The sequence below is a fragment of the Pocillopora damicornis genome, chromosome 4 (genome assembly GCF_964200805.1).
Source record: "Pocillopora damicornis chromosome 4, jaPocDami1.2, whole genome shotgun sequence".
Taxonomy (NCBI): domain Eukaryota; kingdom Metazoa; phylum Cnidaria; class Anthozoa; order Scleractinia; family Pocilloporidae; genus Pocillopora; species Pocillopora damicornis.
Window position 1 is genome coordinate 6,006,312 of NC_142673.1, and position 13,927 is coordinate 6,020,238.

General features: G+C 36.9%; 1 protein-coding gene across 1 annotated transcript; it reads right to left on the reverse strand.

Annotated features, from left to right (window-relative positions):
- Positions 1–1,647: 1,647 nt before the first annotated feature.
- LOC113675720 (tyrosine-protein phosphatase non-receptor type 9) lies at positions 1,648–12,899 on the reverse strand. Its single transcript, XM_027192314.2, has 12 exons — positions 12,742–12,899; positions 12,504–12,647; positions 10,502–10,591; positions 8,755–8,879; positions 8,353–8,458; positions 7,430–7,908; positions 6,425–6,515; positions 5,678–5,747; positions 5,309–5,387; positions 4,465–4,612; positions 3,109–3,611; positions 1,648–2,707 (listed from the first exon to the last, which is right to left on the reverse strand). The coding sequence occupies exons 1-11, from the start codon at positions 12,784–12,786 to the stop codon at positions 3,147–3,149; spliced, it is 1,842 nt and encodes a 613-aa protein (XP_027048115.2). The 5' UTR covers positions 12,787–12,899; the 3' UTR covers positions 1,648–2,707; positions 3,109–3,146.
- Positions 12,900–13,927: the final 1,028 nt, after the last annotated feature.

The following is a 13,927-nucleotide window of genomic DNA, read 5'->3' on the forward strand; positions in this document are numbered from 1 at the left end:
TTTGTCAAATGACTACCGCGACCAAGGATTTGCAAGGTTAAAGAAATACTCTTATAACCACATTTTATTCCTTAGAGAGCTAAACCCTCTGAGCCTTACAAGTGACTAGTATCGGGATTGTTTTCATTCTATCAGTGATTTGATTCTTCACAATGTCTCTATGTAAGCAACGTAAGTGTACGGCGTTTAATGGCTGTGTCAGGGGCCCATTAATAATGGGCTCCTGCTGTGTTTTTCAATTTCGAAAGCTTGTCTCCAAGCTGTGACGTCGGTCAAGGTAAAACAGGCCGAAATTATTACCCTTGTGATTAAAGTGACATTGTAAAAAATGGAACAAGATAATTTACCAGAAGGTAGAAAAGACGGGGGAGTTTGGGAGTTTGGGGTCCTGATCCCGTTTCACACACGTACTTTAGAAAAATTAATGCGTCACGTGTACTTAAAAAGTATTTACAGGTCACAAATTCACGTAAAACTCACTTATCGCGTAACAATTTGGGCTAAATAACCTTTAACCACCCTCTTGCTACAACCTTCAGTGTTCCACGTACATTAATACATTTACGTTGCCACAAAGTCCGTTAAAAGCGTCATTTCCAGAGTTGATCTAGGTGACGGTATGGTAATAATGTGTTCGCACTTTCAGCTCACGACTGCACCAAGTTCCACGCAAACTACTGATTACAAAACGAAAACCGCTCATTTTTCAATACTTCTTACACTTCGAAAATAACGTCTTATCCTGTGGATTGAGAAACGAACCTTTTGAACGACTGGAACTTGCTGATCCGAGCTAAATTAAAAATAAAGCACATCATCTTTAAAATAAAAATGTCCAGTCATTATGACGTAATAAGTCTCCGCATTCCAATGCATCTTAGACGTAAACTAAATTTTCACTTACGTTAGTTTTTCTTGATTCTCCGTCAGTTAAGACGAACGAAGGAAAGATAAGCGTTAAATGGCGGCTAGGGTTGTCAGCGGACCCTGACGATCTCGGAACAAGCTGGTCCAGGCTCCCGGAGAGTAGAAACTCGCGATAAAGGGGGAGAGCTACAAACGCGTTGTTTTACGCGCGTATGCTACTTTGCTTATCCCCGACACAGTTGCCAATCCCTCTGATGAAGGGCTAGCGCTCGAAACGTCAGCCTTTAAACTCTTAACGGTGGCCAATTTACGTTTTCAACCCAGTTGATATCACCAAATTATCCTGTTATACTCTCCCACCGACGCGGCACCACAGTTTCTTTAGAAACTTACCCCCTCAACAGTTGCCAGAAGTCAGGCATGTGCAAGTGGATCAATTTGCGCCGGCCTCGCGCCTCATACCAGCGGGAACTTTCAAAGGGAAAATTTAAAAAGCAACTGCTGTGCCATAGCACATAAAATTCTATTAAAGGAAAAAAAGTAGAGAAAAGGGAAATTCGAGAATATTTGAACACGAGGCTTACTTAAATTACGACTTTTGCGAGTATTCTGATTACTTCCCCTTTTTTTTTTTTTAACTCGACAACCTGAAAGTACGCCATCGCATATGCGCAGACGTTCGAACGCCGAGTCATCATGCACTACCACCCACTGCAGGCGAGTCACCCTTAGGAACCAGTTCTCTGTGGCAGCCAATTCTACTCAACCACAAACAAAAAATTTTACCTAGTAAGGAAATCTTTATTGACAAGACAACTTTGTCCTTTTTTAACACAGTCATTTAAAAAATACAACTGATTCTAAAGTTATATACCTCGATAACTAGGATACAACTTCTACAAAACTAAAATGTCTTTAAAATTTTTAGAATTGACTCTTTTTGTAACAGCAATGTCAACTAAATATTATTCACAAAAACGTTAAAAATTAATTACTCAGATACCATAATTTCCTTAAGGATAATGACTTTGAAATATTTTTTAGTATTCCATAACGGAATCATGTGATTTAATTGCAAACGTTAACTGAGTAATGTTCTTGAATTTAGGATATTTACAAAAAAAGATAATTGTTACACATATCGTAACAAATAAATTGTTTCATCATAAACTTATAAAAAAGTTTTCTTAAAAGCTGTTCTGTAGGATGTCACGCAACACAGCCTCTCCCAGAAGGACGAGTAGTGCGTGACATACCAAACAACAGTTGCTAAAGGTACTTATACCTCATTCGCAGTAAAGCTTTAAAACATGTCTTTAAGCCGTTTAGGTTAACACGGTTAAAAAGTTTTCTTCGTAGCTGCTTCAACTGATGTTTGTTGACTTCCAATTTAACATATTAAAAATACATGTTAGTGAATAGATGAAACCTGTGGAAAACTTTTCCTGTTTCTGATTTTAATTCTGTTAAACCCGGTTTGACTACACATGTTTTGCCAGTGTGAACGGGGTTTAATTTGAGCTCTGCATTTCATCCCAATACAGTTGGAAATTGTAGACAATATTAGTTATTTTTAAAACAGTAAAATGTCGCATGTGAAATTCCATTTCTCCAAAAAAGCAATAAATATCATTCGTATTCTACAAATTCAAGTTGGTGCTTTAAACAGCCCTGTTTTTTAATACAAATTTAGCATAAATTAGGATGGCCCTTTATTCAAGGGATGTTGCCTCCATGAGGATGTTGGTGATTAACGGTAAATGAAATCTATATACAATGTTTTCAGATTCCTCTCCACATTATGAGCAATACAGATACATCATAGAGTTTAAAACGTTCTCTGTTAACAAAAAAAAGAAAAAAGAAAAGAAAAAAACGGGTTTTAGAGATAATACGGTTCTGGTAAACCAGACGGTAGCGCTAAAGGATAAAGAATTGTACTGCGCAGCCTTCATTCTCACCATTTCCCGAGTGATTAGCGTGCACGTGAATACACGAGGACTCCAATGCCTAAATATTGCCAGATTGGTAAATCACCATCTTTTAGTGAAAGAGTATGCTGTTAGTATTTTTCCCCTCGATTTTCAAATCTTTCTGCGAAGTAATAAAGGACGCTAGCTTCACTAAAATTTGGAGGCTTTCCAGGCTTTTTAATTTTTACAGATTATCACTAATCCCTAACAGAGAGAGGGAGAGAGAGAGGAATACTTCGTTAAAACTCAAGGATCACTTAGGCCTAACCTTATACCAATCACTATCTTTTGTGTAGTACACTAGGCTCAATCCGTGTCACTGGAGTTTTTTCGTTGCATTTTCCACCCTCCCAAGAAGTCTGTGATTGCTTCCTTCTCATCTTGCGTTGTGCTTGCCATGTTCAGCGCATGCTCCAATATGGCCAAATGACAAAACTCGTACTGTTCAGGTGTCTGAATAGTGTGCGCCCTCTGAGTTCTTAAAGTTTTCACTGTGTTAAATACCTCACATTTTCCCACATCTGCCAAACGAGCCACATTCACTTCAATAGTGCAGAAGGTCCCAGTGCGACCAATGCCTGCACTGCAGTGCACTATAATTGGAGGGCCTCTTGGGTGTCCCTTCCACTGCGACCCTAATGCTTGCACTGCATCATTTTGTGCCTCCCGGACCAGACCAACAATATGTAAGCATGACTCAGCAGACGACGGCACTCCAAAATCTGGCCAAGAGGTCATTTGGAAGTGGACTAGTCTTCGTTTCTCTCCTGACTACGATGTGAGCAAAGATGTATTAATCCTACCTACCGGGTTCAAAAATTAACCTCTCCAAAAATTATCGATACATTCAGGAACAAACATGTGATAGGGTAAACAATATTCAGACCAAATTCCCAAACTCTCCGTACAACTTCACAAGACATTGTATGACAGCTAGGAAGAAGAGTTGCGCAGCGGATCTTTGGGAACTAGAGAGTGACTGCATGGTTAATATGTTGTAAAAATAAGTTTTCCATTTATTAAAACGATCAGTGAATTTGTGCTACATTAGCCCAAATCCTTAAACTTTCCGTATAACTTCACAAGAAATTGTATCACTATAACTGCTAGAAAAGAGAACTATACAGCAAATCTTTGGGAGCAAGAGGGTTACTGTATAGTAAAAATAAGTTTTCCACTAAAACGATCAGCGAATATGTCTTAGACTACTTGTTTGGATGGAAAAATGGAGAAGATGCGAATAAAGGAACATGCACTGCGCGCCTTGAGCGAGTCGGAAACATGAAATGGAAAGAAGACTATTCACCATTGTGATTCAGAACACGATCAACAAGACATGGAAACAACGAAATCTCCAAGTTAATTTACCTAAATTCTCTTAAGAGAGGAAAAAGCAAGTAAACAAATATCAATTTGTTTAATTTCCGTTTGTGATCGATTAAGAGGGCGCCGCGAGTCGTCTACACAAACCACATCGCTCCTTGAAGCAGAATCAATTGAAATCAAGCAATCATGCAATTGATAACTTGATAATCTGGAGTCAAACTCTTCCACAAAAGCCTAGAAGATTTAAGACACCTTCTCAGTCTTCTTCCAGCTATTATATATAATATAAATCTCTCACCCTTTTGTGTTTCATCCAGAAAACTCTTTCTACATGATCCTCAAATTCCAAAGTTTCTTCATGGGACACATCAACATTTGCAAACTCCTGTGTTTCATTATTTTCGGGCCAATATTGAATACACTTCCTACGACTCCTTTCAATGCACCTGGAATAACAGATTTCACTTTTTAATGAGTCACTCAGTAATTAAATGGTAACTGCTGGCAATGACTCATAGCAGTGGAGACTTACAATGAGATTGAGAATGCTTTGCCTTCATCCAGGGTAGATAAAAAAGAGATGAAACCAAACGAAATGGGACGCCATGCCAATGACGTGTGCTTGATGTTAGATGAACTGAATTAATATCTGGTATAACTGATTTGAAATCTGGATTAGGGGGTTTAATATCTGGTAAACTGGTGTGACATCTGGATTAACTGGCGTGACATCTGGATAAACTGGTGTGGCATCTGGATTAACTGGTTTGATATCTGGTTAATTAGTGTGGCATCTATGTCAACTGGTTTGAAATCTGGATAAACTGGTGTGACATCTGGATTAACTGGTTTGACTTCTCATTTAACACAATACATTTGCATTTGTTATTCAAGGTCTAGATAGCTTTTCATCTAAAGGAATAAAATCATTCCCACTTTTACCACTCAACCTCAAAACGTATACATCATTAACTTAGTAGAGCAACAAGCGAATGATACGTCCAAAAACCGTAAAGTTATCTCTGTTGTTCACTTGTCAAAAACTTCATCATCCTAATCCTTCACATATGTCAGGGATGAAACGAAACAAACTTTAGCTTTTCTTTTAACTAAAAGAGCTATCAGAAAAAAAAAATGCTTACCTTGTTATCATGACAATGACATAAACCTGTTGTTCCCAAGCCATTTGCCAGAAATCACCTTTGGTGTGGGGCAAGGGCCCTAAAGAGTAGTAATTATTCAGGACAGTTAATAATTTCTAATGAAGGCAAATATGAAGATGCATGCACGCAGACTGAATAGGGACTACTGTAGGGCAAAACAAAAATCATGAAAAACTTCCGCTTCACTATTTTCAATTTTTTACCATAAAAAATCCCTGGATAAAAGTTCACATGTAAATTTGTTTACTTATAATTGTACGTACATAACATTCTGCAATTCAACCCACTCTTACTATAACAACGCACTCTAGATGGGCTCCACTGTCTCTATTGCAAATTCACCCTAACCTTGAGTGGCAATATATGCCCGTGCTTGCTTGTATCCATCCATAAAGTTTGCATGTATGTAATTTGATGTCTAGAAAATAATTGCAGAAATAACTTAAACCCGTTTACTCCCATGAGTGACCGAGACAGAATTTCTCCTTACTATATCTATACAATATCATGCAGACAAATGATGAGAATAAAGAAAAATATCAATTATGGGATTACTAATTGATCTGATACCAAATTCTCCAAACTAACATAATGAGAATCATTTGGCAGAAAGTAAGGAGAATTACTGATGATATCTTAGGAGTTAATGGGTTTACCTTACAAACCTAGATTTTCAAGAGATGGAAAAAAGAAAAGCTACACTCCATTACATCTGCCTGTATTAAACTCCTAGTAGATGAAGATGTGCCAGAAGAATGGCAAACAAGCTGATCTAATTGTGGTTTCAGTTTTCAAAAAAACCACACTTTGTATCATTCTTTTCTCTTCTGCTTATTTTGTGAAGCAACATAATTTTTCACATGGCCTCTTTTTTTCTTGCCACAACTGACTGAGAGCCTGGAACAAGGTCTAACATGTCACAAGTCAGCTGCAGGGGTGTATGAGTGATATATCTGCCACTTTTAAAAGAGAATTAATTTTTGTCCGTAGAGATAATTTTGTTAAAAAGTAATATGCTCAGTGGCATAGGTATAATGTACTTTTTAATGGAAACAATTTATTTATTTCAAAGGCTGTATATTATGATAAACTTGCCGTTTGTCCATCCAAATTGGACAGCTTTACCCTTGTTTCTTCCAGACACAAGACATCTGTGTATCTGTTTTTCTTCACATTCTCTGGCAATCTGCAAATAATGCATTCAAAAATATAGTTATTAACTTCTCCAACATTGCAAATTTGGTGCCACAGTAACCAGTTTGGCAACTCATGTTCTGCAGTCTGTTGCAAGCTGTAACACCTTTATTTCTGCAAAATACATAGTCTCAAGTTAGTCAAGATAAAGGTTTGCTGCTTTCTCCTTTGTTGTCGGAGAATGTTGCATATTAAAACTCCAAAATAAATTATTAGACATACACTGCTCATTCTAAAGAGAAGCAACATAGTCAGAAGTACAGTAAGTCATGTCATATTAAATCAAATAACTCTTCTATTTTTTTTTTCTGAAACAACTACAATTTTTTTGGAAGGTTTATTTGGATCCCACATGGTGACCAGCTCCCAGTTGGCTTGTTAGCTTAATTGGTAGAGCACTGCACTGGTATCGCAGAGGTCATGGGTTCAAATCCCATACGTGCCTGGATTTTTTTTTTTTTTTTCAGGTCTTATTTCAACTACTTGTTTAGTAGTGTTCATAGCTGTGAGGATTGCTTATAATTTAGATCACTTACCCCCTCAAACAATAGTTGGTTACAGCAGACAAATAATCAAAGAGGCAATAAGAAAGTTGAAGATGGCAACTAGGATCAACTATATCAATGGCGATTGTTTGTGGCAAACACCCTGGCTTAAAGTTAGTGTGATGGACTCTGGATCGCAGGGTAATCCTCCTGGTCAATTCAGGCAGTGGAAAATGGAATTTGCTCTGTACAGATGAGCCTCTCTGATTACAAATGATGCCCTTGAAAAATCAAAGCTACATTTTCCATGATGGACAAAATTCCTCTAACTTAAATGCTTTCAATGATGGTTCTTGTAGTCCTTGTTTGTTAAGAGATTCCCACAAATAACAACATTAACAAGACCTACATGAATCCTTACCTTGTAGACTGAAAACTTCCAGATGCTGTGTTGGTCTTTAAATTAAAAAACTGTAAATTGATTCCTCTCCTTTGTTGCTTCATCATGTGTTCAATAAATTCCATTACAGTGAGAGAACCTTCACTTCCCAGCCCTGCTTCTTGATCAAATGTTAGAGCACCAAATTTGTTTGACACAGTTCCATCAGGTCTTTCAAAGTTTTTTGCTGCCCCATTTAAACCACCCTTTTCTTGACATGTCTGGGAGTATGATTCCAAGCACTTGTTCAACCAAGCTAAATGATCCACTTTCAGGGATCCACCCAAGCTTTCAGGGATCGAAGATTCTGGAAGTCTCTGTGGTAATACTTCCCTTGGAACTACCTCAATCCTTTCCTTCAGTCTTTCTTGGAGAAAGTTCATGAAAAAGGATAACACAGCCTTAAACCAAAGCGGAGGGGAGATAATAAACACATTCTTGAGTCTGGCTGGATAACTACCCTGAAAAGGACAAAAGCTTCATGTAGTTTCTGATCAACACTTTGGGTGGTGTAGTAAAATAAGGAAATGTTTGCCTTTGAAATTATTGGCTTTAATCTGCAAAATTGCCATCTTAGAAGAAAAGGAGACAAACATGGAGGCTGCCTGCAATGAGTATTAAATTGTAGACTCATGCAGAAAACAAACCATGTTCATTGCACACAATTAGTTGTTATATCTAAAATGTAATCTATCATTCATGCAGCTGGCTGTCACAGAGGGCCAAGTACTGCCCTGAGGAGTGGAGACATGAAAAATGAACATACTTCTTGAAACAAGGTCACTAAAGCTTGAAAGAATCAAAGATTCTGTTGGCATAAAACAAACAGTCGTGTACAAGATGGTGCACATGCATGTAAGTATTTCAAAATGCCGACTGTAACATTTAATCAAGTGCAAGGTTACCTTCAGTAGATCCATGACTTTTCGAGCGAGACCATAATCAAAATTATGATAGCCTGATCCTGTCATGTCGTACAGCAGAACCAACCCATTCTTTCGAGTTTCGTAACTGGAAAATACAAAAAAAATGCAAAAGGCCTAGTGAATAGATAACCCACACAACTTTAATGTCTAGTGGTCAGACATTCAGATACATCACAAGATGAGGTAATATACTGCATGAAGGGACAACCAAGTTTACCAGAAGGCAAGCTGGTATCTCATTACATTTTAAACCAAAGCACTAAGTAAAATTGAAAAAGGGCCAGATATACCCACAAACCCAAATATTCATGTCTTATTACATTCAAGTAATCATACTCACAGAATAAAGAGAACTGCAGTGTATGTTGACATATTTTGTACCTTTTCAAACACTCATCCAGCTGAAATGCAATTCCCTGTATAACTGTCCTGTGAGATGTTGCTGCTGGAAAGTGCTTGCTGGCAGTAAACACTGCTATTGCTGCTCCTCCTGCATCACGACTTTCCTAAATAGGCAGGAGTAAGAATTATTTTATTGTTTAGTAAAGGTCTCGCATGCAAGTGACCTCTATGGATTAGTAGTTAGTTAACATGCTGGAATGTTAACTAACTATGCAGTGCACATATGTGATTTTCATATATTTCCAGTCATTATTCACCACTTGGAAGGTTTATTTGGATCCAACATTATGACCGCTCCCAGTTGGCTTGTTGCTCAGTTGGTAGAGCGCTGCACCAGTATCACAGAGGTCATGGATTCAAATCTCGTACAGGCCTGAATTTTTTTTTTTCAGGATTCATTTCAACTACTAGTTAAGTAGTGTTCATAGCTGTCAGGATCACTCATATCTCATTTCTTCTCGCAGTGCACATATATGATTTTCATAATTTCCAGTCATTATTTACCACTTAGAAGGTTTATTTAGATCCAGCATTATGACCAGCTCCCAGTTGGCTTGTTAGCTCAGTTGGTAGAGCGCTGCACTAGTATCGCAAAGATCATGGCTTCAAATCCCGTATGGGCCTGAATCTTTTTTTCAAGTCTCATTTCAACTACTAGTTTAGTAGTGTTCATAGCTGCAAGGATTGTCTATATCTCATTTCTTCACCACAGTGCACATAATTATATGATTTTCATATATTTCCAGTCATTATGCTGGAAAGAGCTTTTTTTTTTTTAGTTTAAAACTTGTGTGAACCCTTTAACTTCCAAGATCTGATTGTAAATTCACCCCTCTAGCTGTTACACATTTCCTTGTAAACAAGTTACAAGAATTTGGTGTTAGATCAAGACAAGAACTTCTACCTGATGCATTTGAGTGATACCATTACCTGTTTGCCGGATAATGAATGAATATTGTAGGGAGAAGTTACTTGTTAATCACTTCTGAGAGTTAAAAGGTTTAGTCATTTAGCAAAATACTTTGACTGTCACAGTGGCTCTCTCCAGCCATGAGCATAAATGGAATTGGATATCTGCAGATTACCAGGGAAAGCTGATGAAAAGCTCAGGGTAACCTGCAGAAGACTTAATTAAGCTTCCCCTCTGTAATAAGAGCAATGATCCTTGTCACCAGGATACCCTCGTATTGGCTTCATGGGCTACTGCACTCATAAAAGGGTAATTAATTACTTGATAACATAAATTGGACACCATAGAGAGCTTCTAAGCTGACATTTTGGGCATTAGCCCTTTGTCAGAGGGGCTAACAGGGACCTTCCATTTACTTGATGAAAGCTAATGCTCTAAACGTCAGCTTTGAAACTATTTACCGTGACCAATTTACACTTTCAATTCAGTTGATAATACCAAATTACCCTGTTATACTCTCCCACTGATGCAGCATCACAGTTTCTTTAGAAACTTGCCCCCTTTAATGCACTCACAGCTTCTTAAACAGCTCAATTAAAAGACTTCGCAATCTGAAGAACACCTTAGGGTGAAATAAAATGTTCCCATGGCAACTTTGTAAATTTCCTTTTTAATTAAAAAAATTAAAAATTATGTACCCAAATTCCGGAGCAATTCCTTACCCACAATACTCATTGTAAATAACAGACTCTTACCTACTGCATTACACTTAACACCAGAACAAATAGATGACTACAAACATGTCAAGTCACTCACCAAAACTGTAAACTTCCCACCAAGAAGTTCAGAGCTCAGAGGTTGATCATATGGAGCCAATTCTTGTAAACGATATAATTGACGTTCATACTATGAAAGTAAAATCCAAAGTACACAGTTTAAGTCATGGCTGATGAGAATTGCTGATCCTGTGTGTGCCGTGTCAATCTCAAATTATTGAAAGGTAACCCATAACTGACTCTGAAAAATTAGTTTCACCACTTAAAAAAGCACAGCACTAATTACCCAACAAAATGAAAATTAAAAATAATGCTCTACACTGACATCCTAATTTCACACTTTGTTGCTGCTATCATTGCCATAAATGTCACATTTTTCTTACATCATCATGCCTTTATTTTCATTAACCCTTCAACTCCCAGATCAAATTTGTCATTCTCCTTAATCAACCATACAATTCTTATAATGTTAGTTCAGAGAATTAAGTATTGGATCAACTAGTTATCCCCAAATTGATAATTTTCTTTATTCTCATTACTTATCTGGTTGATACTGTATTGGTATTGTAAGGAGAAATTCTGACTAGGTCACTCATGGGAGTTGAAGGGTTAAATCAAACAAAAGAAAGAAAAGGCAAAAAATCCAGGACATTTTAAATAATGACCTGAACATATTGTTTAAGAGCATAGATGTGTTCATCTCCTTGGTATCATATATGAGGTAACAATTCAAAATTTTGGGCACATGAACAGAAGAATAGTGATCACATTTGCAGAATGTTTGACAAAAGATGGAGGTGTTCCAAATCAACAGATTAAACAGATTAATGTTAAGTTTTCTCTTTTTTTCTCAAGAGGGAAGTAAAAATGTACTATATAGGGTAACTCTGAACTGGACCTGTTTAACTTTTAGTTCCAAACATACAAAAATCTTGTAGCTGCTGGCATATAAACTTGAAAATTAAGGAAGAAATTTTTTTGCAAGCCACTTTGTGAAAGCAACTTCAGATATATTTTATATTCATTAGGGGTACAGTTTCAGAGGGATCTTTCTTTCCAATTAGTGCTGAATAGGAGTAATTTAAGGTAAATTTTTTTAAGGTCAAGCAGAAGTGAAAGCAACTTCAAATATATTTTATATTCCTTAGGAGTATAGTTGGAATTCAGGGGGTTTCTTTTTTCAATTTAGTGTTGAATAGAGGCAAAAGATAATTTTTTTTAAGTTCAAGCAGAATTGTGCAAAAGCAAGAAACCCTGAAATAAATCTACCAGGGCATGGAAAGCAATCAGCTTCAAGATATGTAATATCAAGGAACCACATGATTATTTTTACATCACTGGCAATATATTATGATTGACAAATTGCTGAAAATGGAATTACTACAAAAACATAAAAGAACATCATTACCTACAAATATCTGCCTGTTAAAGGTCAAACTTTTACTTGTTTGGATCCGAGTAAAAATGATTGAAACTGAAAAACTCTTGCAGCTTAAATACCTGAGTCGTTCATAATGACTTTAACTATGGCAAATTTTATCAACGGTCAAATTCAAGTTACTGACCATGATTATTATGGGCAAGCCAATATTTTTTTTAAACAGATTAATTCATGTACATAAGTAATCCTCCTAAAAGAGTCAAGTACAAAGAATTAATTACATTCCTTGGGGGATTATTTTTCAACTGTGGTTCTTTCATTATTGTCATCTGAAAAATATACCAGTAAAATCGTTCGCAATTGAGCACACAGATATTAGGTATAATTAAAACATGTACAAAAAGAAGTTAACACGCAGCATTTATTGAACCTGAACCTGTTATTATAATTAGTTAGCACTAAAAGCTAGGTGCGGTATTTCACAAACAGCTGTTTTTCGGTTGTCCGAGACAGCTGGAAAAATTCGGCGGCGATTAAGAACAGAATATGGAAGTGTGTTAAAGTGTATGGGATTAATGAAAAAGTTCACGTTTTTGGAAATCACACTTTATCTAAGGCAGACAAATTGGAAAATCCTTAGCTGCTGTTATATTTTCCTTACCTGATATCGTCTGTATAGGATCACAGCTCGTTCGGCATTAAATTTTCTAGCCATTAAGAACATAAGAGCAGTAGATGTTCCGACAGGACTCAAGCCATTTTCGGCGCAATCCTTGTTGACCTCTCTCAAGAAAACGGCTATCGCCTGCGTTAGACAGCAAGGAAAGCAAGTCATATTTTGAAAGGGTTGAATTAAAAAATGAAGATTTAAGCGTATTGGACTGTTTACAGTTTTATACCTCCTGTTCCTGGTCAGATCGCACGATCGCTCCTACATCCGCCATCTTTAATTAGCATCTGTTGTGATAAGAAACACCGCTGACGAATGTCTACAGTTACACAGGTGCCCCAACATTTCTAGATTCAGGAACTTTCGTTGTGGCTTGGTTTACAACGTGCCCAGAATAATTTAAACCACAGGAATCAGAACACGGATACGGGATTTTGTTTGATCTTTCATTTTTTTTTGCAGTCTCCGCGCTACCGCCGTTTATGAAATTGTGTCGGAATGTAAAATATTGATGTAATAATAGAAAACGTAAATTGATAAATATCATCATTTTATTACTTTTGTTTCAGTTCTTCAATCGATTCTGTACGCCTGGGCGTGTCATTACAACTAATTCCTGTAATCTTTGTAGCATCCTTTTCATTGTCCTCAGCTAATACGAGATACTAGGCGTTTCCGGTCGGGGAACAAAAAGTCGCCAATTTTGGGCAAAATAAAGTCGTATGACGACAAAGCATTTCCTATCATTTTTCATTTGATACCTCTATAACTCACAGAAATTTATTTGTTTCTTGACTAAGTGCAAAATACGAGCAATAAATAAAAGAGTCAAACTCGATTCAGTTGCTAGCTTAATTTACTTCCTAAAAACCACCATATAGGTTGAAATGCTCCGCAAGCAGGCAAGATGAGGCTGATCCTGTGTTCTGATTGGTTCATTACGACAGTGAGACAGATGCGACTAGGAAACATGTGTCAAATAATTGTTCTTTATTGACAAGGTGTATTGTATTGTCAAGGTGGCTAAATATTGTTCTTGTTCTTTTTTTTCTCCCTTGATATGAACCTCGACTTCGTATCTGCCCATAAAAGTCCACAAACAAGGAATTTGGCCAATATTCAACAGTTCTTACTGGGAAACTCGTTATGAACGCCCATCTATTGACAAAGGCACCTAATTTATGCTCACAGTATAAATAAGCTCAGTACATAAAATTTTATCAAAAAATTTGTCCACCAGATTTACCAATGGAAAGGAACGCTAATTAGTTAATTAAAATTTCTGAAAAAACTCAAACTTTTGAAAACCATCTTACAGAAAGTCCTAATTTTCCATGATCGTCTGCTCAAATAAATTTCAACCCCGCAAAAAGTAGAATCCTAAATGTTGGCTTTGAGGAAATAAGAAACCCAAA